At 48.7% G+C, this 21,807-nt stretch overlaps 1 protein-coding gene across 5 annotated transcripts in view; it reads right to left on the bottom strand.

The window, feature by feature from the left end:
• Positions 1-1,011: 1,011 nt before the first annotated feature.
• Positions 1,012-21,807, bottom strand: part of MARC1 (mitochondrial amidoxime reducing component 1) — a 41,701-nt gene continuing 20,905 nt past the window's right edge. The window contains exons 5-7 of one of the 5 annotated variants that reach the window (XM_012662197.1): positions 14,140-14,201; positions 13,959-14,030; positions 1,012-1,048 (exon numbers count right to left, since the gene is read on the bottom strand). In XM_012662197.1, coding sequence (XP_012517651.1) covers positions 1,018-1,048; positions 13,959-14,030; positions 14,140-14,201 — 165 coding nt within the window. In that variant the 3' untranslated portion in view covers positions 1,012-1,017. Of the gene's footprint in view, positions 1,049-5,144; positions 10,563-13,427; positions 13,653-13,958; positions 14,031-14,139; positions 14,202-21,807 lie in introns of those variants that run through there. The other 4 variants (XM_012662195.1, XM_012662199.1, XM_012662198.1 and 1 more) reach the window with 4 other exon arrangements.

The raw sequence follows: 21,807 nt of genomic DNA, 5'->3' as shown, positions 1-21,807 counted from the left end.
TTCCACTTTCTGTCTCTGTGAGTTTAACTACTCTAGTACCTTATGTAAGTGAAACCATATGGTATTTGAGCCAGGAGTGGTGGCATGCACCTGTAGTCCCAACTACTCAGGAGGCTGAGGTGGGAGGATCACTTGAGCCCAGGAGTTCAAGACAAGCGAGGGCAACATAGTGAGACCTCATCTCTAAAAAAAAAAAAAAAAAAAGAGAATAGAAAAAAACAAGTTATAGATATTTGTCCTTGTGTGACTGGTTTATTTCACTTAGCATAATGTCCTCAAGTTGTTGTAGCATGAGTCAGAATTCCTTTTCAAGGCTGAATAATACTCCATTGTATGTATACGCCACATTTTGTTTATCTATTCATCTGCCAGTGGACATGTGGGTTGTTTCTGTCTTTTGGCTATTGTGAATAATGCTACTATGAACATGCATGTATGTGTCTCACTTTTTAAATTGCTCAAAAAGTTTAAACAATGTTGGAGATTATCAACAGCACAAATTTAGAAAATACCCCAATCCCCAGTCCCAGGGAATTTATCCAGACAAAGTCTCATTCCTAAACCTCAGTACTTGGTGTTGCCAAAAACTGTAGCAGATTCAGAAGGGAAAGTTCCTCGTACAAGATTCTTCTAAGGAAAAAGGGCAAATGGTTTTTATTGAAGTGCTCGTCATTCATTGCCAGGTGACCATAATCTGTGGACAGACACCATGTTTACTGTATTTGGGGGAGATGAATTCCCCCGTGAACAGTCTGCTTTCTCAGAGAGTAGCATTGGAGACATTACTCCCTTAAACGTATTTTCATAGTTCAAAATAAAAACACTATTAAAAAGTGTTTCTTAAACAAAGATTTATTTTATGCCTAAGAAGCTTATAATGTGGACACCACTAATAGAGACCAGCACTTCTGAGTGTGGCATAACAGAGATGGAAACAAAGTGCTCATCCCGTCCTGCAGATCATGCCTAGAACTCCGTCTGCCCGCACGCAGCTTGCCAACTGGAATGATGCAAATGTCAGACACACATCTGCAGAAAAGGACTCGTCCTGCAGAAAGCAAGATATTGCAGAGTGGGGAGGATGATATAGTTAAAAATTTAAGACACCAAATAACTCAGAAAAATGTTAGTTGGGCAGCACATTGCTAAGACTTCAAATTTTTATTTTGTTTTCTTTTCAAAAGCCTCGGAGGATCACAAGAATACGGCTTTAAGAACTAAGATTCACCCCATCAGGCACTAACGATGTCCAGAAACTATGTGAACAATCTTACTCAACATCCCCAAGATGTTTATATCTGTCCAAGGCAAAACCCAGGCGGGGGACATGCTAATTTTCTCAGCCTTTTGATAGCGCATATGCAAGATCTCTTAGCCCCACAAAAAGCTCCAGATATATTCTCTACAACTTCAACTGACTTAAAATATGACTTGCATTTATCTTGGCCACATTAACGAGATCTGTTTGACCAATACATTTATATTTATGATGACTAAGGGCAGATTATGGTTGTTAAAATTTGTCCTTGGGACATGAAAACACTCCTCTGTCATTAATACATTTTGTAATATAAACTATGATGTCAGGTCAACGTAAAGGGTAAAAACGTTCCTAAAGTATGCACACATCATTTTTTAAAGCAATTGAGCCTAATGGAATAACAAAGGTCATCATAACAAACCATTACAGCCTTGGTCTTGGCAACTCTGGCCACAGAAGAACCTCCAAGAAACCGTCATCATTCCTCCAATGTTATGGCATCCAGACGACAGGAATGGCTCGCAAATGAGTCATATGGGCTCAGATCCGCGGTAGCTATGTGAGCGCTGGACGATCAATTATTCATGTGTTTACAAAGAGCTTTCCCGGTTGATGTTAACCAGAGCTGCCTGCAAAGAAGAGCTCTCCAGCTGTCCTCGGCCGTCCTGGGCCTCCGACTAACAAGCGGCTTTAATTGCTGGGCAAGTCATCTGGAAGGTGCCCCTCCCCTAGACCAAGTAAACTCAATCTCTCTGAGCCTTTATTAGGTGCAAAAACGTTCATCAGAAATAATTATGACAAAAATACTTTATTTACAGTACCTCCAGCAATCCTAAGGAGGGGAGATAGAAGGTAGACTTGACTTAGACCTTGCAGGCTCCACCAGGACTGGAGACTACTGAAGACACAGGTCAGGGATCGGTAGAGGGCACAAGAAAAGAGAATGAAGGGGAGCAACTGGGGGCTGTGGGTTTCTCAAGGGAGGCAGCAGGAAGAGTTTACCTCTGTGCAGCTAAGGGAACAGGACTGAGGACCACCAAGCAAGAGCAAATGCATTAGATCAGTCAATAGCCAAATGTGAGTGAACTTGACCCACCCATCAAAAATGGCCTTGGAAGAAGTTGGATGGGAAGACACTTCTCAAACCCTTTTGTTACTTAACACAAACTACAGCCTGTCCAGGAAGACTAATAATGTGATGAAGGCCACTCCTGTCCCTGAGCTAGGCTACAGAGCCTGGGAGCAGGTGGCCCCACTGGTCCCCCACAAGCTGTGTTTTTAGGGAAAGCAGGGGTATAGTCAGGGCTATGGCCCGGGCCTCTTCCCCTGAAGAAAGCACAGTCAGAGCAGACAAGGGGATGCCTCAGGGACAGTTTTATTATCCCAATTCCAAGAACATCTGTGGCACCAAGCCAGAATCTCCCCCTTGCTTGAAATTAGGTAACTGTAGGTGCTATCATAACTCATTCATCCATTTCAATGAAAGTGGTAGAAGCCAACGATGTCTGTTCTTGCTGATCTCAGAGCATGGTATAAAGTGCTGCATGGGTATGGCTGGGGCAGTGGAATGCTGGGGTGATTCTGCGTCATGGGGTGGGAGGCATTCTAGTCGGAAGGAGCTGCATTAGGAAGGTAAAGCCAGCAGACAGAAAGAGGGCGGCCCTCCCTGATGCGTGCAGCATCCTGGAGCACTTTCTTTTTTTTTTTATTCAAGACAGGGTCTCACTTTACTGCTCTGGGTAGAGTGTAGTGGCATCATCATAGCTCACTGCAGCCTTGAACTCTTGGGCTCAAATGATCCTCCTGCCTCAGCCTCCTGAGTAGCTGGGACTAGAAGTGTGTACCACAACACCCAGCTAATTTTTCTATTTTTAATAGAGACAAGGTCTTGCTTTTGCTCACGCTGGTCTTGAACTCCTGAGCTCAAGTGATCCTCCTGCTTCGGCCTCCCAGAGTGCTGGGATTACAGGTATGAGCCAATCCTGGAGCACTTTCATCACAGGGCACTGGTATAAGGCCAGGACTTGGGAGAGCTTGGGTTTCCCTCCTTCACCCCGACCCACCCTATCCATCCATCAATGTAGGTTTGGAAAATGATCCCAAAGCAAAAGAATGCTTCCTAAAGCCCACAAAAGAAGAGGGGTCTAAGACACTTCTCTATGCCTCCTTTCACCTTTCAAGCCCTAGTCCCACCCTTCTGCACCAGTCTCATCCTTTTGTCCTAGTCAGAGGAACCAGGGAGAGAGGAAGCACTGGGCACTTTTAACTTCTTGTCTTCCCAGGAACACCCCACTCCTGCTAAATGGGATTCCTTGCCCCTGCTTGGTGCTCTCTCTAGAGATCAGAGCCAGAGTTTCTCAAAAGATGGTCAAAAACAGACCTTTGGGAAGGGTGGTGCTAAACACAGATGTCTTTATGCAGGTTCTCCAGAGCCTTCTTTGTTGAAGAGGAGTGAGACATGCAGGACTTCCCAAACTTATCCATCCATGGAGTCTTTTTTGGGAGCAACCCTCCAGGAAAACTTTCAGAATTCCATGAGCCAATAAAACTTTTGGAAATGCAGTGTTATGGGGTGGTACCGACACCTTGATTAGACCTACAATCAAGGTCTGGTCTGAGAGCCACTCTGTCACTTTTGAAGGACTCTAATGTATCTGTTCACCATCACAGATTGCTTTAACTTGTCACACTCTGGGAGCTCTGGGGCACCTGCCTGGAGCTTCAGCCTGCCCCACTGTTGGTGACACCCTCATAAATGGTTTCCCAAAATCCCATTTGGCTGGTCTAGGTCACCTGGCCTCCACACACACTTTTACCAAATCGGCAGCCTTCCCACAAGCTCATCTCCTCACCCTGCCCTATCATCTGTAAAGGTAGGAGAAAAGTATTTCTCATTGTCAGACAACTGTCTGATTTCCACAGGCCCATCCTGATTTCTTTCTGCCATCATGTGTATACGTTGCTGCTTTGATCTCCTGGTTGCAAGTTTCTACCTTTCTCTGTAGAATAGTCAGGAAAGTGAGCCTTCCAGGCATCCCACACACAGCCTTTCCCGTCGTCTTCTTCGAGACCTCCAGCTCTGGGTTGACGCTCCACCGCAACTGCAGCATAAAGTCGCCATGCAGAAGGAGACGCCACTCAGGGTAAATATGTCGGCCTGACCCAGATCCATCGCCCGCTGATGTAAGGAGATCTTTCTGAGGGTCTGTGATGGCCCACATTCCTGATCCTATATTTCAAGTGGAATTGCGTGCACATGTTCAGTATCCAAAATAAATGGGACATCAGCTTTGTCTTTGGCATGAACCAACTCATTAAATATAAAATAAACACAAGTAAATGGCTTTTACGTCTCACTGACAGAAAGCTTGGCAACTAATCTGATTCTAGAGGTCATTGGAACCTCTCTTCACACAGGAATCTTCCTCACACTCTGAGCAGCAGCAGGAGACCCTTGCCCACTGAAAAGGACATCTGGGTGCCCCTCCCGTTTGACAATTGCCCTGCATGCTGGCCGTCCCAGGGCCTATTCACAGACAATGGTGGGTTCTGCCGGAGGTGTGGCCTTTGACACAGACTGGCCATGACAGAGTGGATGTTACTTCTTACAAGAAGTTAGAAATCCAGGTCTAAGGCATTCACCTTGCCACTGATTGCAAATATCTAGGAGTAGCCACCAACCTTGGATTTCTGATCAGTCCCTAAATATTAGCTACTCTCAGAGACCCAATATTCAAGTGGCTTCCTAAATCCTATCTGCATTCATTCTACCATGGGTTCTTGAATGTTCCATTAGTAATGCTACTTGCCAAACTCTTCATTTTTTCTCAGTCTATCTGTAGTTTCAGTATAAAGTGGATTTACTGGGGAAAGTGATGGCCCAGGTTATCTAGATGATTGTTTGAATTCTCCACTTTACACCAAGTGGGCAGAAAACAAATCGCAATAATTCACACCAACCAGAAAACATATGCACACGCGCTTGTTAACTTGTGACTTTATGGCAAAGTACAGCTAGATTTCAGTGATCACTGACCTCTTTTATAAACTAAAGTGAAAAATACACAGTTTTTGGTAAAAAGCATGTTTACTTGTTAGCTCTTCAAAGATGTGTGTTTATCTGGGATGCTGTGTATGAGCAGGTCCATTTTGCAGAAAATCTGGCTCTGGGCAGGTGTCAGAAGTTAGTTAGCTTTGTCTGTTCACCTCAGTCAGTTTTCCAAGTCTGACCTTGTGCCAAGAAGTTAGTGAGATCTGAAAGTAGCCAAAGTAGCTTCCGTTTATTTATGATTTTTGAAACATTTTTCATAATTTAGTCAACTTCCTAATACAATCAAAGGGCAAAATGGCAATGTAAGATACACTTCCTCAGAACTTTGAGTTACATAGTTTGGTCAGTAAAAAACTAGATATTGGATTTTAAATAAACTAACATATCCTTTCCTTTTATCCTTTTAAAGGTTTTCAGTGATCTATTTCAAATCACACAATCAGTGGTCTCCTCCTCCACGGACTTCAGAACTTTTTCGCCCTGAAGTTTACAGAGTCAAGAGTTGAGGGGACCCGCAAGGATCCAGAAGGCCATCATGACAGCACAGCCACCTTTCTGAGCACTTTTAGGGAACTGAGAATATGCTATCTGAGAAATAACAGTGTCAGATCCAAGAAGATCTATGGAAAATTAATATCTGAAGTGCTTCCTGCAAGTCAGGCTTTGTATGTACTTTGAAAACTAGCCTGAGGATTGAGGAGAAAAGTGAGGTTGTGTTCCAGTCTTATTTGGGGAGCAATTTAAATTTCACTGCATGCCCCATGATAGAAGTGATAAAACATTTCCGAACATTCTTCTGGCTCACCTACTCTTCCTCTTTCTCTTCTCTTTTCCTAAAGTGAGATGACAGAGGTTGGTACTCTTGATAGATAAATGGAGAAACAATGATTCCATCATCATAATTAAACAGGGAGTTTTCAGAATCCTATGAAGCCCCACCAAGTTATCAAAACTATATTATTTTGCCCTGTGCACAGGGACACTGGCAGCATCAAGACACAAGGAAATCCCAAAGAGGAAAAACTTGAAAATCGTAAATCTAAAGAAAATGCTGAGGTGTCAGTTGAAACACTGCTTCAAGTTTTGTCATTTTTGAGGACTTTTTTTAAAGGTATCTGATATTCCAGGACATATGGTTCCCATTAGTGGCCCAGCAGGTACACGGGGTCTCCCACATTGATTGTCCCTGGGTTTTCCAGAACAAAATACTGTCCAAAGAGAGGTGATTTTCCATACAACTTTTGTTCGGAAGGGTCACACTGGCGATAACTGCAATAGGAGAAAGACCATGATGAGTACAGCCCAACAGAAGCAGGAGCTCAGCTAGCACATGGCTTCTTCTCCGCCCAGGTAAGTACCCATACCACCCAGGACTGCCATGCTGCACAGCTCCAGGGGGCACCTTTCCCACCAAAGTCTAGCAGAACAGTGCCTCCTGGGGCTGGGCAGCCTGCCCAGTGCACAACTTCAGGAGTAACCAGAGGCCATATTCCCACATCCTTTCTCTATGTTAATGTTCCCTTTTTCCGCACTGAGAGATTAGGTACTCAGTATGCCTAGACATACTTTATCATCTCCCTTTTCCCGAAGAATCTTTCTTCCTGACTCTTCCACGTCTGTCACTTGAACCCAGAGTCGTCCTTTATATGATTGTCCTTACTTTCCATAGTTTGTCCAGTTTCTCAGTCCTGAAGTTCTTCCTGCACAGCATCATTTGACTCTGCTTGCTTTTCCTCGTTCCCACCATCGCAACCTTGCTTCCAGCATGAGCAGACTATTGTAATAACTTCTTAACCTGCTTCTCTTCCTCACTCTCCACTCCCCTTTCAACTCACTGTTGACACTACACTATATTACTGTGTTAATTGTGCTTTGGGCCTATCAGTCCTAGGCTCAGAAACCTTCCATGGCTCCCTAGTTCCTAAAGAATAACATTCCAGCTCTTCAGCCTGGTATGAAGGGCTCTCCACCTGACCTCAACTGGCATTTTTAAACCTGTTGCCGTCTGCTCCTTATGTGCAGCACTTGCTGGATTCCACCTTGCTTTGCATTCTACTGGCTCTGTGAGTCCTCCATGATTCCTGCAGGATGCCCCTCCACCAGGTCCCATGCATTAGAATTCTACCTGCCTCAAAGCCCAGCTCCTAGGAATGAAACCCAGGACCCCCCAGCCAGGAGTAATTTCCCCTCCTCAATTCTCTTTGCACCCCCAACACTCACATGTCTTTTTCTGTAATGTCAGGCACAAGTCCATCTGTTCTACAAGACAAAGTCCCTGGAGAACAGGAACTGTGTCCAACGCCCTTGTACTGCTCACACCCAACACTAGGCCTCGATGTCACCCATGACCCATAATTGCTGAACAGATAAAGGTGCTGGGGGGTAAAATGTGATGTAATGTGTAACAGAGAAGTACAAATATCTTTGTCAGGCAGAAAACTCAAGAAGCTTCAGGAAGAAGGCACATGAGCAGATGTGTGGGGAAAACATGGCAAGATTGCCCCACTCGGCCCTCCACTGGGAGAAAGATTTCTTTCCATTTTTTGTTTAGGCTAACCCCAATTTTACATCACTTTTATATTTAAAATATTTTTATAGAAAACATTAATTTCATTCTGTCTTGCTTTAAAAAATCTATTGTAACAACTTGGTTCTAATTTTGTCCTTCAAATCAGAAATGGCTAATGAGAAAATGGAGAGAGTCAAATCTAGAACCTCCTTCTGGAGACCCTCGGCCCCTCGCTCAGACTTTAAACACCACCGTGGCAGCGCCATGTCCATTCTGTTCTCTGCTGTATCCCCATGGCCTGGTACAGTGCCTGGTATAATGTAACCACTCTAGAAAATGTTGGTCGAACAAATGAATGAATAAGAGGATGAATGAAAAATGTAAGCTGCTGATCCAGGCTGCCCTGCCTTACCAAGAGTGTTGTTCCCTCTCTCTGTAATCAGGTTTCTGCAATGACCTTGGGCCCAACGAACCCAGGCATCTCTCCTAGCCCACCTCTCCTCTGTCAGCATGCCTCCCAGGACATTCTGGGACCTGTGTCCGTCCAGGGGTGGCCTCTTCAGGATGAGGGCCAGCGCAGTCATTTCTGTCACTTGGGATTTCTTGTTGTGGCTGAGCTCTGTGGTCTAGGGTCCCGGGCTCTGATTATCTCAGGGAGAAATTGAGAATGGAGTTCTGTACACCACACACGGACAGTTTATAAAGACCTTCACACATATGATCTCTTTTAGACCTTATAATCTGCCTCTGTGGGAATGTGTATCTTCATTTTACAAGTGAGTCTCGGAGGAGTAAGTAACTTGCCCAAGGTCACAGATCTAGGTGGTCCCTCTGGGGCCAGGGCGCAGGTCTGGCCCACTCCTAGTGAGGATGCAATCCCTGGCCATCTAGCTATCTCCCAAGCACACCCACAGGCCTGAGGGGAATTAAGGGGTCTAAATAACTTACTCACCTCCACGAAGGTTCAGCCACTCACGGGTGTTACCTGACCCTCCCCACCAAACACACACGCCCTCACCAGGTCGCTGAGGAGTGGGGAGCCGGGAGGAGCCGCCGCTCAAAGGGCACGGGGTGGGGCGAGGGGGCGGTTTGTAAAAGTGTAGGTGTGGTCACCTGGCTCACAGGTGGCCGTCCACTCCGCTGTCTAAGAACAGAGATGGGACGCGCTATGGGGGTGGAGAAGTGGTTCCCAGCCGGCCCAGCAGGCCAGGGCTCCCCACCTCCTGCGGCACCTCTGGCCGCCGCGCCCCGCCCCGCCGGGCTGCGGGAGGACGAAACGCGGTCGTCGGCGACGCCTAGCGGTGCCGAGGAGGCATTGCAAGCGGTCTATGAATCCATGCACACAAGCGTCGCTCAACAGACTGAAATCACAGTGTTGCCTCGTACATGGGTCTTCCAGGATTTTTTCCTATATATATTCCAGTAGGGATTAATAAATCACAAAATCATTTAAAATCTCCTTTCTTAGTGCATTTTCTCTTTTAATGAACACAAAACGTACTACTACTCTAACGAGCAGGAGGCCCAAGATACTTTATTTGGCTTAAACAGAGGTCTGCACACCTACAGGGTGCGGTGTGAAAGGAGACGCTTTGCAAAGCGCTGGGCACCACAGCGCGCTGCTCATTGTTTACACTGCCTGGTTTACTCAGTTACTGGCCAGTGTAGTCACTGCTCAGGCTGCAGTGCTGGAGCTCGTGGGGAGACAAGTGGCCCAGGGCACAGGCCACTCCGGAGACCTCGCAGCCTACTCTCTCGATGGCCAGGTCACAAATGCAAGAGCATTGCGAAAGCTCCCCAGACGCGGCCGCTGCACGGGCTTGGGTTGGGTTTCACTTAAAACAGCTTCACAGAACGGAGAGCATCCTCAGGCACCTCCCTCAGAATGCGGCAAGTTTACAAACCGAGACCATCAATAACCCTGGCTTACATGGTCATTGAGTGCAGTATTTTATCGTCTATAAGAATATTTTTATTGCCTTATTCTAGTCTACCGGAAGAGGTATTATAAGTTCTTTATACAAACAAAGAAACTGAGACAGCAAGAACCTAAGTGACTTCCCAATGTCGGAGCCAGACTAGGGCAGAAGGTCTGTCTCCCTCTGCCTCTCTGACTCTCCCACAGAGTCACCGCTGCTATATCCTTTCTGCCTTTACCTCCCACAGCACAGCCTAACACAAGTGGCTGGTGGCAAACGCCGTTCCTGTCGCAGTGTCCTTGCATCCTGCAACCTGCTTCTGAGTATCCGTGAGTAATTGTGCTGTCTTCTTTCTACTAGGGGCAAGATGTTGTGGAGGCAACAATGACTGACTCCAGCCACCCCTCAGGCCATGGGTTCAGTGTGTGTACTCACCTTCCCTTAAGAAAGAAAACAGTAATTGCATCTTCATATTTTCCTCTTAGCACACAGGCCTCCACTGTGCCAACCACTGTGAGTGTTCTGCAGACACAGGCTCCCCTGTGCCTCTGTCCTGTAGCTGCATTTCTTTTCCTCGCCCCGCTTTGCCAGCCCAGGTTGTGCCTGGGGGCTACTGACACAGTAGGTAGGGCTGGGTGGGCAGAGGCCTCCTGCCGAGCACTTGCAGCACCAGCTTGGGCACCACGAGCGCACAGAGACAGAAGCAGTGTGGCTCTGAGCCTCACCCAACAGCAGAGAGGCTGTTGTTGACACCACCATTTGCTTCCCTTCCCGTGATTTATGTGATATGGCCAGGCCTTTCACTCCTCGATTTATGACCACCTGTCCCAGAGAGAACATAAATTACACATCCCTGGCAATTTAAATCTCACTAAGAGATAGGAGAAGACACCTCCCCTGGCTGCACTGTCTCCTGGGGTACTGGAGCGATTAGGGCCAGATTGTTGGGCTCCACAAAGCCTGCAGAAGAGCAGGAAGGTGTGCTGGCTCCTGGCGCCCGGCCTTCCCGCCCTCGCTCTGTGTTTGGGGTCAATCATCATCCTTCTATAAACACAGGCTGCCAGTGGAGGGAGGCGGCACTGAAGACTCAGAGAACCAGCCCAAGCAAACAGAGCCCTTTGAGGGGCCATCTCTGCAAGTACAGAAACTCTCTGCATCCAGAGGGAAAGGACGTCCAGCGCCAAGCAACACATTGAGGGGCGAGGGAGAAAAAGGTGGATAAAAAAGGATGACAGCCAATTCCCAAATTACTCGGCTGGCTTGCACACAGAGTCATCCAGCTCTGCACTGAGTCCCCTATGTTATAAGGAAGAACACCCAGGGCCTGAGTCGGGGACAGTGGGGACAGAGGGACTTGCTGGTGACCACGATAGCTGGTGTGTTGTGCCCACAGCCAGGTCTCTGGACTCTGATGCCGGACTCTTGCCACTGGCCCACCCTGCTTCCTCCTCCCTGTGGCTCCTCTGTGGCCATGGAAAACAGGAAGACTGAATTCTGGTTCCTTCTGATGGTGAGTGAGCGCATTTCAAAGGATAGTTATGGTCTCTCGTTGCTGTTTCTCAAAACCCTGCTCCTCTCACGAACATTCTGTCACATAGTGACATTTTACCCAACATTTTATTATGAAAATTCTCAAGCAGGAAAAGAAGTTAAAGAACTTTATAGCAAACATCCATTAACCAACTGCTTCGATTTTCTACTTAACATGTTACTATATTTCCTTTACTACATATTTATCCATCCATCAATCCATCAATTTTTTTGCATTTCCAAATAAGTTGCAGACCTCAGTATACTTCACCTCTAAACAGTTCAGTTTGCATATCATTACCTAGCATAAAATGTTATTTACTTTTTTTTAGGTAAAATTTCCATGAAATGAAATGTACCAATCTTAAATGTTCCATATTTACAGAAAAGTCATTTAATATTTGGAATGTTGAGAAACATCCCCTCAAAATGACAGGATTCGAGGTGGGAGGATCACTTGCTGTCAGAAGTTCAAGACCAGCCTGAGCAAGAGTGAGACCCCATCTCAACTAAAAATAGAAAAATTAGCCGGCCATGGTGGTGAGCTCCCATAGTCCCAGCTACTCAGGAGGCTGAGGCGGGAGGATCGCTTGATCCCAGGAGTCTGAGGTTGCTATGAGCTAGGCAGATGCCACAGCACCGTAGCCCGGACAACAGAGTGAGATTCTGCCTCAAAAAAAAAAAAAAAATGCCTTAGGTTGGTCTATAGTCCCTCTTTGAATGCTCCTGCAGGTCACACACAGTGCTGGAGGACCTGGGTACAGTGCAGCATTTGCTGCGCACCTGGAGGATTCCTCGAGTCCCACCCCATTTGACTTCTCTCTTGACCACTCTCTCTCTCTCTGCCAGGTGGCATAGGCCCTTGATGGCCATCTGTCCCCCTTGCTGTAACCTGGCCCTCACACTGGGACCCATTTCCATAGATGACCAGTGCTGGCCGGGGAGGTCAGGCCTGGGGCCTCGTGCTTGGGGGGCATGTGCTGGTGGGACAACAGCGCTCCAGCCCACGGCTTCGGCCTGCCTCAAGAGGGGGCCAGACAGTGGCTCTGGGACAGCAGCATTGGCAGGGAGGGACTGGTGCACCTCAAAGAAGACTGAATTGTCGACCCAAAAAAGGCCACCAGCATGGTGAGAGGTGGAAGGAGGGAGGTAGCAAGCCTCACGTTCCAGGAATGAGTCCTGCCACACAAAACCCCAGCATAACCTCTCCGTAATGTGTTCTTTCATGATGGCTTCGACACAAGAGGGCCACACCTCAACTGCCTTCCTTCTCCAAACTTCTGGGGCTTTGCCCAGAGCAGTCCCTGCCTTCCCCCACCCTCCCCTCTAAGAGTGATACCTGGGGAGGACCAAAGCCAAGGGTCTCAGAGGCCACAGATCTGAGACCTGACATTCCACCTGTGACCCTGCATTCAATGCCAAAGGGACCAATTAAGATAAGTACCATAAGTTCATGTTCAGAGTTTTGGGGATTTCCTGGGTCCCAGATTGGGCAAATAACAGCAATGACATGCTTGGATCCTAAATTGTTACTATTGTTATTGTTTTAGCAAAAGTAATGCAAGTTAATTATAGAAAGTTTAGAGACTACATATAAGAATAATGTTTTCTGTAATTCTATTACTATCCCCAAAAAGTGCCTCCATTAACATTTTGTTTTATATCCTTTCAGCTTCTTTTTTTTTTTTTTTTGAGACAGGGTCTCGCTCTGTCAGGCTAGAGTGCAGTGGCATCATCATAGCTCTCTGCAACCTCAAATTCCTGGGCTCAAGTGATTCTCTTGCCTCAGCCTCTGGAGTAGCCAGGATTACAGGTGCATGCCACCATACCTGGCTAATTTTTCTATTTTTTGTAGAGATGAGGGTCTTGCTCTTGCTCAGGCTGGTCTTGAACTCCTGGCCTCAAGCAATCCTTCCACCTCCCAGAGTGCTAGCAATACAGATGCGAGCCATCTTGCCGGCCTTATAGGCTTTACTCATGTGCATTTATATAATTTGTAAAAGTAAAATCAAATAAACCAAAACCAAAAGATAAATACTATACATGCTATTTTGTAATCAGCTTTGTAAAATTAATGTTATCTTGACCATCTTTATATACAATTTAAAATTATTCTCTGTAATTTTGTCTTCACTTAAGATGTTTTCTTAATGGAATTTTAAAGTAAACATAAAAGTAGAAAGAATAGTGCAATAAACCTCAATATAATTATTCCCCAAATTTTACCTTGACACCTTTTTATGTGCTCGTCTATCCTTTTTTTTTGCTACCATCATATACAGCAGACCCCAGATGCCATGTCTCCTCACTCCCACGTACATACAACGAGCTTCTCTAAGATATATTGGCATTTCTTATATAACCACAATGCCATTACAACACCTAATAAATTAGAAATACTCAGTCAATAATAAAATTTGCCAATGTAACTAAGCAATGTGTTTTTTAATTGGTGTTATTTGAATTACGAATTCTAAATGAAAAATAAAATTATCTGTGCAAGACATACTGGTAACCAAAGCACCCAGGAACATTTCCCAAATTACCTAGTCATTGGACCCTCTTTAGCTTCAAGACTATATGTGTGTGGTGTTTTCACTGCTTCCTCTCACAAATATTCAGCAACAAATATTGCTTCTGTCCCAGGCACCTAAACCCAGGGATGCGACCCTGTCTACCCAGTCCTACCTCTTCAGCGTTTCCAGCGGCTCCTTCCTGCTCATGATGCCAGTGTCCGGGTCCACCGTGGTTAACATGCACCTGGACACACACATACACACACACACACACACACACACATGCAGCATCAAACAGGAGACAAAGCAAAGTGACCTCTCTGCATCCCAGAAGGGACAGGAAAGAGCCTTACCTGGAACAAGCCATCACCCTTTTCAGTTCCGCATCACCAATAAGAATCTCATCCCAAGAATCCTAAGGGACAAAGCAGAAATTTCTATGAACACCTCTGGGACCTTGCTCTGACACACGTGTGTAGGACTTCCTGGGAGTCTCACACTTAATGGCATCCCTTCCATCAAAGACGGCAGACTTTTACCTCAGTCCTGGGAAGCCAACCAACACTCACACACCTTCACACATGTTCCCTCTCTCTCTGCCTGTGGTATGTCAGTTCATTCACTTGGGAAGAAATGTTCTCTTTCCTTTCACTTATAAAACCATCATGGAATGTCACCTCCTTCAGGAAGCCTCCCGGACTGATCCCCTTGACTCCTGGGGGGTGGGGGGGCCAGGCGGACAGGTGAAAGGGAGCAGGGGTATGGAGAGAAGGTGTTATTTGTTACTTTAGGTTGTACCAACCCCTCTGCGCCTTAGGCCTACGGTCACATGGACTGCGATCCTAAGTGCCTACGTATGTGTGTCTTGGGCGCCGCCAGCAGGTACGAGCAAGTCGAGAGCAGGCGCAACAGCCCACGGCTCCGGGAGCGCTGAGTAGGCTGCAGCTAGGCAGGTCTGCAGGCCCGCGCCCGTGCGCCGGGCAGGGGAGCCGACTTTTCAGGACAAATCGAATCAGGACCGAGCCCCTCAAATCCAGCAGGGGAGATAGGACACATATACATGAAAACTAAAGATCAATATTCTTTTGTAAATTCCAGAAAATTCGAGAAACAGCCGAGAAGGCCGCGCGCTGTGTGTCGCTCCAACAGTGCGGCGGCCACCGCGCGGGAGCGCAGAGGAACTTCTCAGGCTCCGCGGTCCGCGCAAGTTTCGTGGAGCAGATGGGACGGGAACGGAGTCTCAGAGGGCAGGGATTTGACAGGCACAGAAGGAGGCTGCAGGGGTTCCAGGCAGAGGGAGTGTCTGGAAGGAAGCGCACTGAGACCAGGGCGTCCGACTGCGGGCCCGACCTTCGCGGCCTCGGAGAGGCGCGGCTGAGGACTGCACAGACCTGGCCGTGAAAGGCACCTGCCCTGTCCTCTGTTGGTCTGAGCGGAGGGACAGACTTCCAAACTCAGAATTTTAATTCTGACAGTTCGTACTATTCTTGACACATGTATTGCAGGGGTTTTGTTCTGTTTTAATCATAAAACGAGTCCCCGAGCTGCACGTCCCCCAACAGTCCAGAACGCTGGCACCCGCGGAGCAGCGTGGCCACTGCCTGGCCCAGGAGCGCTTCTCCACCAGGGGGCACTGCGGGCATGAGAACACGCAAGGTACAAAAGGAGAGAAATGAGGGTTCCGCTTAGGAAATTAATTTATTACTAATTAAAGAAATATCTCCAGAGCCCTTTCTACATGCAATAAAAATTATTGGGGATTGAGTCACAGATAAATAAAGTAAAAATTCCACTATGAGGAAAGATGAGGAAAAGAAGAAAATTCCCATCTGTCGAGCTCACATAGTGGGCCCAGAACTGGTAAACCCTGGAAAAGAGCCCGTGCAAGCCTTCGGCCAGCACACGTTCCCTGGAGGTGATCAACTCAAACAGGACAAGCCTGGGTATGGGAGAGGTGCAGGGCACAGTGTGGCTGTAGAAAAGGGAGGAAGCACATCTGGTCTGGCAATCAGAGCAGACTTCTCAGGGGAGGTGGCTTGTAATCTAGGCTTTTGAAGGTCAGGAGTTTTAAAGGGGGAGTGAGCAAGATTCTCAGTGACCAGGAGACAGGAGAATATCTATGAGGTTCCAGGTTTGCTTTGCAGTTTGGAGATTTTATTGGTAATAAAGGGTGGGAAAACACATAGCGACAAGGTTATGGAGGAATTTAATGAGAGTGGGAAGTGTGGACCTTTTGAGAAATGAAGAGCTGTTGAAGACTTCTGAGCAAGGAAGCAACATTGATGATTTGTCACAAACTTCCACAGTGGGAGAGATCACGCTGGTGCTCTGGGAGGCTTGGCTGAGCCAGCGTCCAGGAGGGACCACTCGGTGGTCCATACTTGAGGTGACACGGGTCTGATCTGGCTGGTGGCTGAGAATGGAAAGGGAGCGGATGTGGCTGGGGCTGGGGAGAATGTGGCGGAGGGTGGCGCCAGGGCAACTCTGACACTGCTCCAAGCCTGGGTGACAGAAAGGACAGGGTGCCCCTTGACAGAGACTGACATCGAGAGCGGAGTCGGAGCAGGCGGGGGCGGGAGCGGAGGTGGGAGCACGTAAGTCTGAGTTTGCGCTGCTGAGAGGGAGCTGGAAGTATGGCCCAGTGGCTTGGAGGAGCCCAGGGCTGGGCGCTGGGAAGCAACTGGCCTGGGAGACAGATGGGGAAGCTGCGGAGACAGCATGATGCCTGCGGAAGGCAGGAAGAGGAAGGAGTCATAGCCAGAACTTTGGAAGCCCCTACTCTGAGTAAGGAATAGAAGGACAAACAGCACAGAAGCAAGGGCAGTGCAGCCGGGGGAGAGAGTCCCCAGGGGTGGTGCCCATCGGTCCACAGGGCAGGATGGCAATGACTGAGGCAGGGAAGGTGTCCTTGCTGTGGCTTTGGGAGAAAAGAAGATTTAAGATGTGAGGGTGACAGGTGCAGATGATGGGCGTGGAGGAGGCAGAGAAGGAGCACAGTTACTGAGAGGATAGGTCTACTTTCCAGAGGCTTCTGTGCAGGTCCTGGGCCCTCCTCCTGGCTGACCATGCTGGCCTGCTTTCCCCAGATGCACAACTGCACCCTGGCCCCACCTGCTCCAAACTTCTCCAGACTCCTGCATGCCATGCAAACCAGATTCTGTCACTCTCTGGCCTGAAATCCTTCCCAGACCCTCCAAAACCTGACACCAAGTACCTGTGCTCTCAGCTCTCTTCTTTGTCTGCACCCAGCGCTCCTGGCTGACAGTTCTCTCATGCCTCCGCAGCCCTGTGTATGTATGTCCCCTCTCCTTTATGCTTACCCCGTCTTCACTCACTTAACAAATAATCAGTGGGCACTTATTCTGTGCCAGGTGCTCTCCTAGGAGCTGGAGATACAGCTGTCCTGTCCTCAGGTGGCGTGCACGGGACAAACACAATATATGGTTTGTGTGTCGGATGGGGCATTGGGGCTGCAGGGAAGGTGGGAGCAGGGTGGTCAGCAAAGGCCTCAGCAGGGAATCTAAAGAAGAAAAGAGTGAGCCCTGCAGACATGTGATGGGAGGCCAGCAGAGGACCCAGCTGGTGCCAGTGTGACAGGAGCAGGGTGAGAGAGTGGCGAGTGAGAGGAGGTGAGGCCTAGGAGCTGGCAGGGCACAGGGTCATATCAGGCCTCGAAGGCCACCATAAGGATCCCATGTTTTACTTGGAGGACTATGCGGGGGTTCTGAGCAGAAGAATCCCATGAGATGACCTAGGTTTGCAAGGCTACTTTGATGTGTTGAGAACAGACCACATGTGGTGGTGGGGGGTGTCGGGGCAGAAGCAGAGAGGCCAGCAAAGAGCGGGTGCTGCCACAGACACAGGCATGCTGGCCGTGACCTGGTCCAGGGAGGATGTGGAGGAGAAGCAGAGGGCACAGCCACCAGGATGTGTTGATTGTATAATATGAACGTGGGATGTGAGAGAAAGAGAAGAACAAAGGGTGGTTTCAGGTGTGGAGGCTGAGCACCTGGAAGTCAGAGCTGCCATGTGCCGAGCTGGGCAAGACTGGGGAGAGCAGGTCTGGAGCAGAAAGTCCACCCTCAGTACCAGACACTGAAGCTGGACTAGACATCCACACGGAGATATGGAAAAGGCAGTCGGAAGAGAAAGGTCCAAGGCCTGCGCCCTGGGTGCTCCAACCTTGAGCTCACACCTCAATGCTGGTGTTAATCACATCCTGTAGGTGGCCACTCACCACCTGCCTGGCCTTATCTCACTGGGCTGTAACTGTTCACTGTCTGATCACCTTGGTCTTCGAGCTCCTTAGGAGAAGCAATTGTGCTTCTTCAATCTTTATTTTCCTACATTTCTATTCACAGTGCATGGAACACAGGGACATCAACCCACCCTGTGATGAATGGATTATTAAAAGCAAGACAAATTCAGCCACCATTGGAGTAACCATTGTGTGTTACTCCAATACCAGTTGCATATTCTATTAACACACAACTTAAAATACAAAACATTCCTAATTAGGAAACACTCAGAGATAGAGAGAGATAAAGGTGTCTAGAATAAGATTCAAGTCAAAAAAATCTCCCAGATCTGAAGTCCTCCCAGCCAGCTCCTCTCACCTCATCTACATCTTACCATCACAGAACTTTGGAGAAGGAAATATCTTCAACACCACCCTCGGCACAAAGCTCACACCGGGGTAAGAAAGCTTCATAACTCAGGAGAAAGCCGTTGTCTGAGCCATGCCCTTTACTCTGATTACAGGAGCAAAACTAATCCCAAACCTCACTAGGGCACTTTATGGTCTAGGGTTTTTCCACAATTGTTATTGACCTTGATTCTCAAGGCTTAGGGGGTGGGGGTAGGGAGGACAGTTGAAATTATACACATTTTACAACTGCAAGAAGCAGAGGCCTCGAGGGGTTCAATGACCTGTCCAGGGTTGAAGCAGGTGGGTTAGAATCCAGGTGTCCCGACTCCATGCACATCCCCTAGAATTCTCAGGGTTGCCCCGGCCTTGTGGTACAATCTGGGTTCGAACCCTCTTCCTCCTCTGCTTGCGGGGGTGTAGCCTGGGGCAAGCCATCTCCCCTCCCCAAACCTCTCCCTTCTCCCCTGTGAAATGCGAATGATAACTTCTACCTCACTGGGCTGCCCTGAGGAATAAAAGAGACAACACGTAAAGCATAACATAAGCACCAGATAAAAATCCTCCCCCACCATGCCTCTTTTCCTGAGAACAAAAACCCTTGGAAAAAATGGCTTTCCTGGCCACAGCTGGTGCAAGATGAGTATCAATGAGATGGTCAAAGGCAACCAAACACTGATCTTTTTTCCCCTCTTGTCTAAATCAGGCTGACCTATGGTGGACATGGGCAAGGACAGACAGAACTCCCCGGTCACGAAGGAACAGTGAGGGCAGCCCAACCCAGGATCTTGGGGGTAATGCATACAGTTCACCCACCGCACAGTAGGAAGTTCTCTGCCATCTTTAGAAGAAAAGATGCGTGGAAGGTTGGGACTGAGCAAAGAGTATTTTACATAAAACATTAGGAGCAGATTTGGGGGTACTTTTATTACCCGCCATTGACAGGTGCTGCATTTATAATTTTCATAAATCACCTTATCCACACTGATCCTTCCACAGACCTGCAAGGTAACCCTAGGCAGAATGATTGCCCCATTTTCCTGGCAAGTTTACTGAGACTTAGATGGGGCTGCACAAAATCATGCAGAAGCCGGCGCAGAAACCAGACCTCAGAGTCTCTGAATGTGGAAACCAAATTCCTAGATTGCTTCTCCTTCAGCACATCTTGTTTTCTCCCCACAGCAACTGAAGAAGAGAATTAGTACCCTTGAGTATAAGGGGTTAGAATTCCATTGCTTAGACTCCACTTTTCTCTGTGATTCAGGAAATGGGCAGAGGTAATGATCAATTTCTTATCCCTTTATCTCTCCCCACCCACACACACGCAGGGAGCATGACCAGAACTCCTGAGTTCCCAGCCAAAGGCCAACGCCTCTGTGGAGTATCCACAGCCGGTGGCCACTCACCAAGCCTCTAGGCCACCAACCAGTGCCTTCAGGGCAGACCAGGGAGAAAACCAAATCAAATATTCAATGACTATTACAAAGGCAAATCTGCTGCCAGAATCATGTGGAACGCTGGAAACCCAACCTGGGGCCCATCAAGCTAAGTCACAGTGCAGGTATCTGAGGGCAGACTGAAGGTGGCATTGCAAGTAGTTTAGGGCAATGCCATCAAGCCACAACCGTCTCTCAGCCCGACTCAGCTGCCGTGCTTTACATGGCTGTCTTCCCCAAGGGAGCCACCTAGCAACCAGGAAGCCCACCTTTCACAAGAGACAAGCACACACTTTACTTGTTCCATGGCCCACACAGAGCATGTGGTCTATACTAAGTAAATCTGGCTCAAAAACTAATCGGCCTACTCAGAATTCTGCTTTTAGAAGCTTTGGAATTGCATCCTTGGCAACACGGTCTCCACCTCATCCATATTCGTATCCTCCACGCAGAAGTCTGCACTTATTAAGTGCTCAGTAAACCTAAAAATTGAATTGTTGTCCAGTAGTCAATAAATAGCACACCCTTCAGAATAATCTAATTCCAATGTCAAAGTCTCTCATACCTTAAAAAAAAGAAAAAAGGAAACAGGGGGAGGAGCCAAGATGGTGGATGAGACAAGCCGCCAGTCAGAAGGTCTCTGCAAAAAAGACGAATTTTAGAAGAAAGAGAAAAAGAATAAGCTAGCAGAGAAACATAGATCGGGTGAGGGTCGGAAGGAAGGGTGCCTGAAACTACAGGAGACTTCACGGGAAGACGTCGTGGAGGAGAACTGGAAGGAGAAAGATCCCGAGAGGCTTGGAGACCAGCGACAAGGGTAGGTGGAGCGGTTAACTCCCCCCTCCCTTGCATCTCGGACTGCTGGTGGGCTCCTGAGCGGCTGGAGAGACCTGCCGACACCAGCCCAGAGATGGCTGCCGCCAGTGAGCAGTGGCCTCTTGCAGACTCAGCGCCGGGCTCCCAGCCCCCTTGGGGCACCTACCCGGGCGCAGACGCCATAGTGCTCCATTCTCTCCTTCCCCCTCCCTACCCATGGGTGCCCAGAGAGACAATTTAGCCATCACACGGAGGCATCTCCAAGGAACGGGACCTTTCCTTTTGGGGCCCTACAGCAGACTGAGGGGTACTCAGACTGCGAGCTCCCTACCCGCCAGCCCTCCCAGGTGCTACTTGCCTGGGGACTCCAGGAGAGCGGGGCAAATCCCGAGGTGGAGTGAAATCGATCCAGCTTGGGCGCCCTGTAGGTGATTCGGGACCAGCGCCTCTCCCCCTGGCAGGGTCAGGGATTGATCTCCAGGGTCCAGGGGTCAGGCCTGCAGACCAGACCCCATGCACCCGGGTTGTGATCGCGCTGCCCTGGGGCATGGAGGAGGGATCTGTGAAGGAGCCTACTGAGGAGTGTGTGCCTTCAGGGGCCGATTGGCGTGCCTGACAGGCGGCCCTCCTCCTAGAGGAGGGCTATGCACCCAGCTCGGGCTACGATCCTGGGTGCGGAACCTCCCAGCCAGCGTCACAGCCAGGGGGGGTCCATCGGCCTGAGGCCCCGCTTGCTGGCGGAGGCCCGGGGGAGGACATGGAGAGGGGGAGATTGGAGGGGAGCGAGACCTGCTCCAGAGTGTGGGTCTTGGACAGCCCCACCCCCAAGCCCAGACTTTCAGCTGAGTGGAGCCATTTCAGCCCCGCCCGCCCGGCAGCTCTGCACGGAAACAAAGAGCAGAACTTTGACTGCTTCTAACAGCAGCTGTGGAGGCTGAGGGCAGCCTTATCCAACCCAGCCCCACCCAGACTCACTCCCGGTTCTGCCCCCACTGCAGGGGAGAATAAGGACAGCTCAGACTACATCCTGAGCAGGGAACCTCCTGCCCACAGCCCACGTCACAGCCAGGGGAGATCCATAGGCCTGAGGTCCTGCTTGCTGGCAGAGGCCTGGGAGAGGCCAC

This window comes from Propithecus coquereli, unplaced genomic scaffold, assembly GCF_000956105.1.
Source record: "Propithecus coquereli isolate 6110/MARCELLA unplaced genomic scaffold, Pcoq_1.0 Scaffold756, whole genome shotgun sequence".
Classification (NCBI taxonomy): Eukaryota; Metazoa; Chordata; class Mammalia; order Primates; family Indriidae; genus Propithecus; species Propithecus coquereli.
Note: the sequence above shows the minus strand (reverse complement) of the source record. Positions and strands in the feature narration are given on the sequence as shown.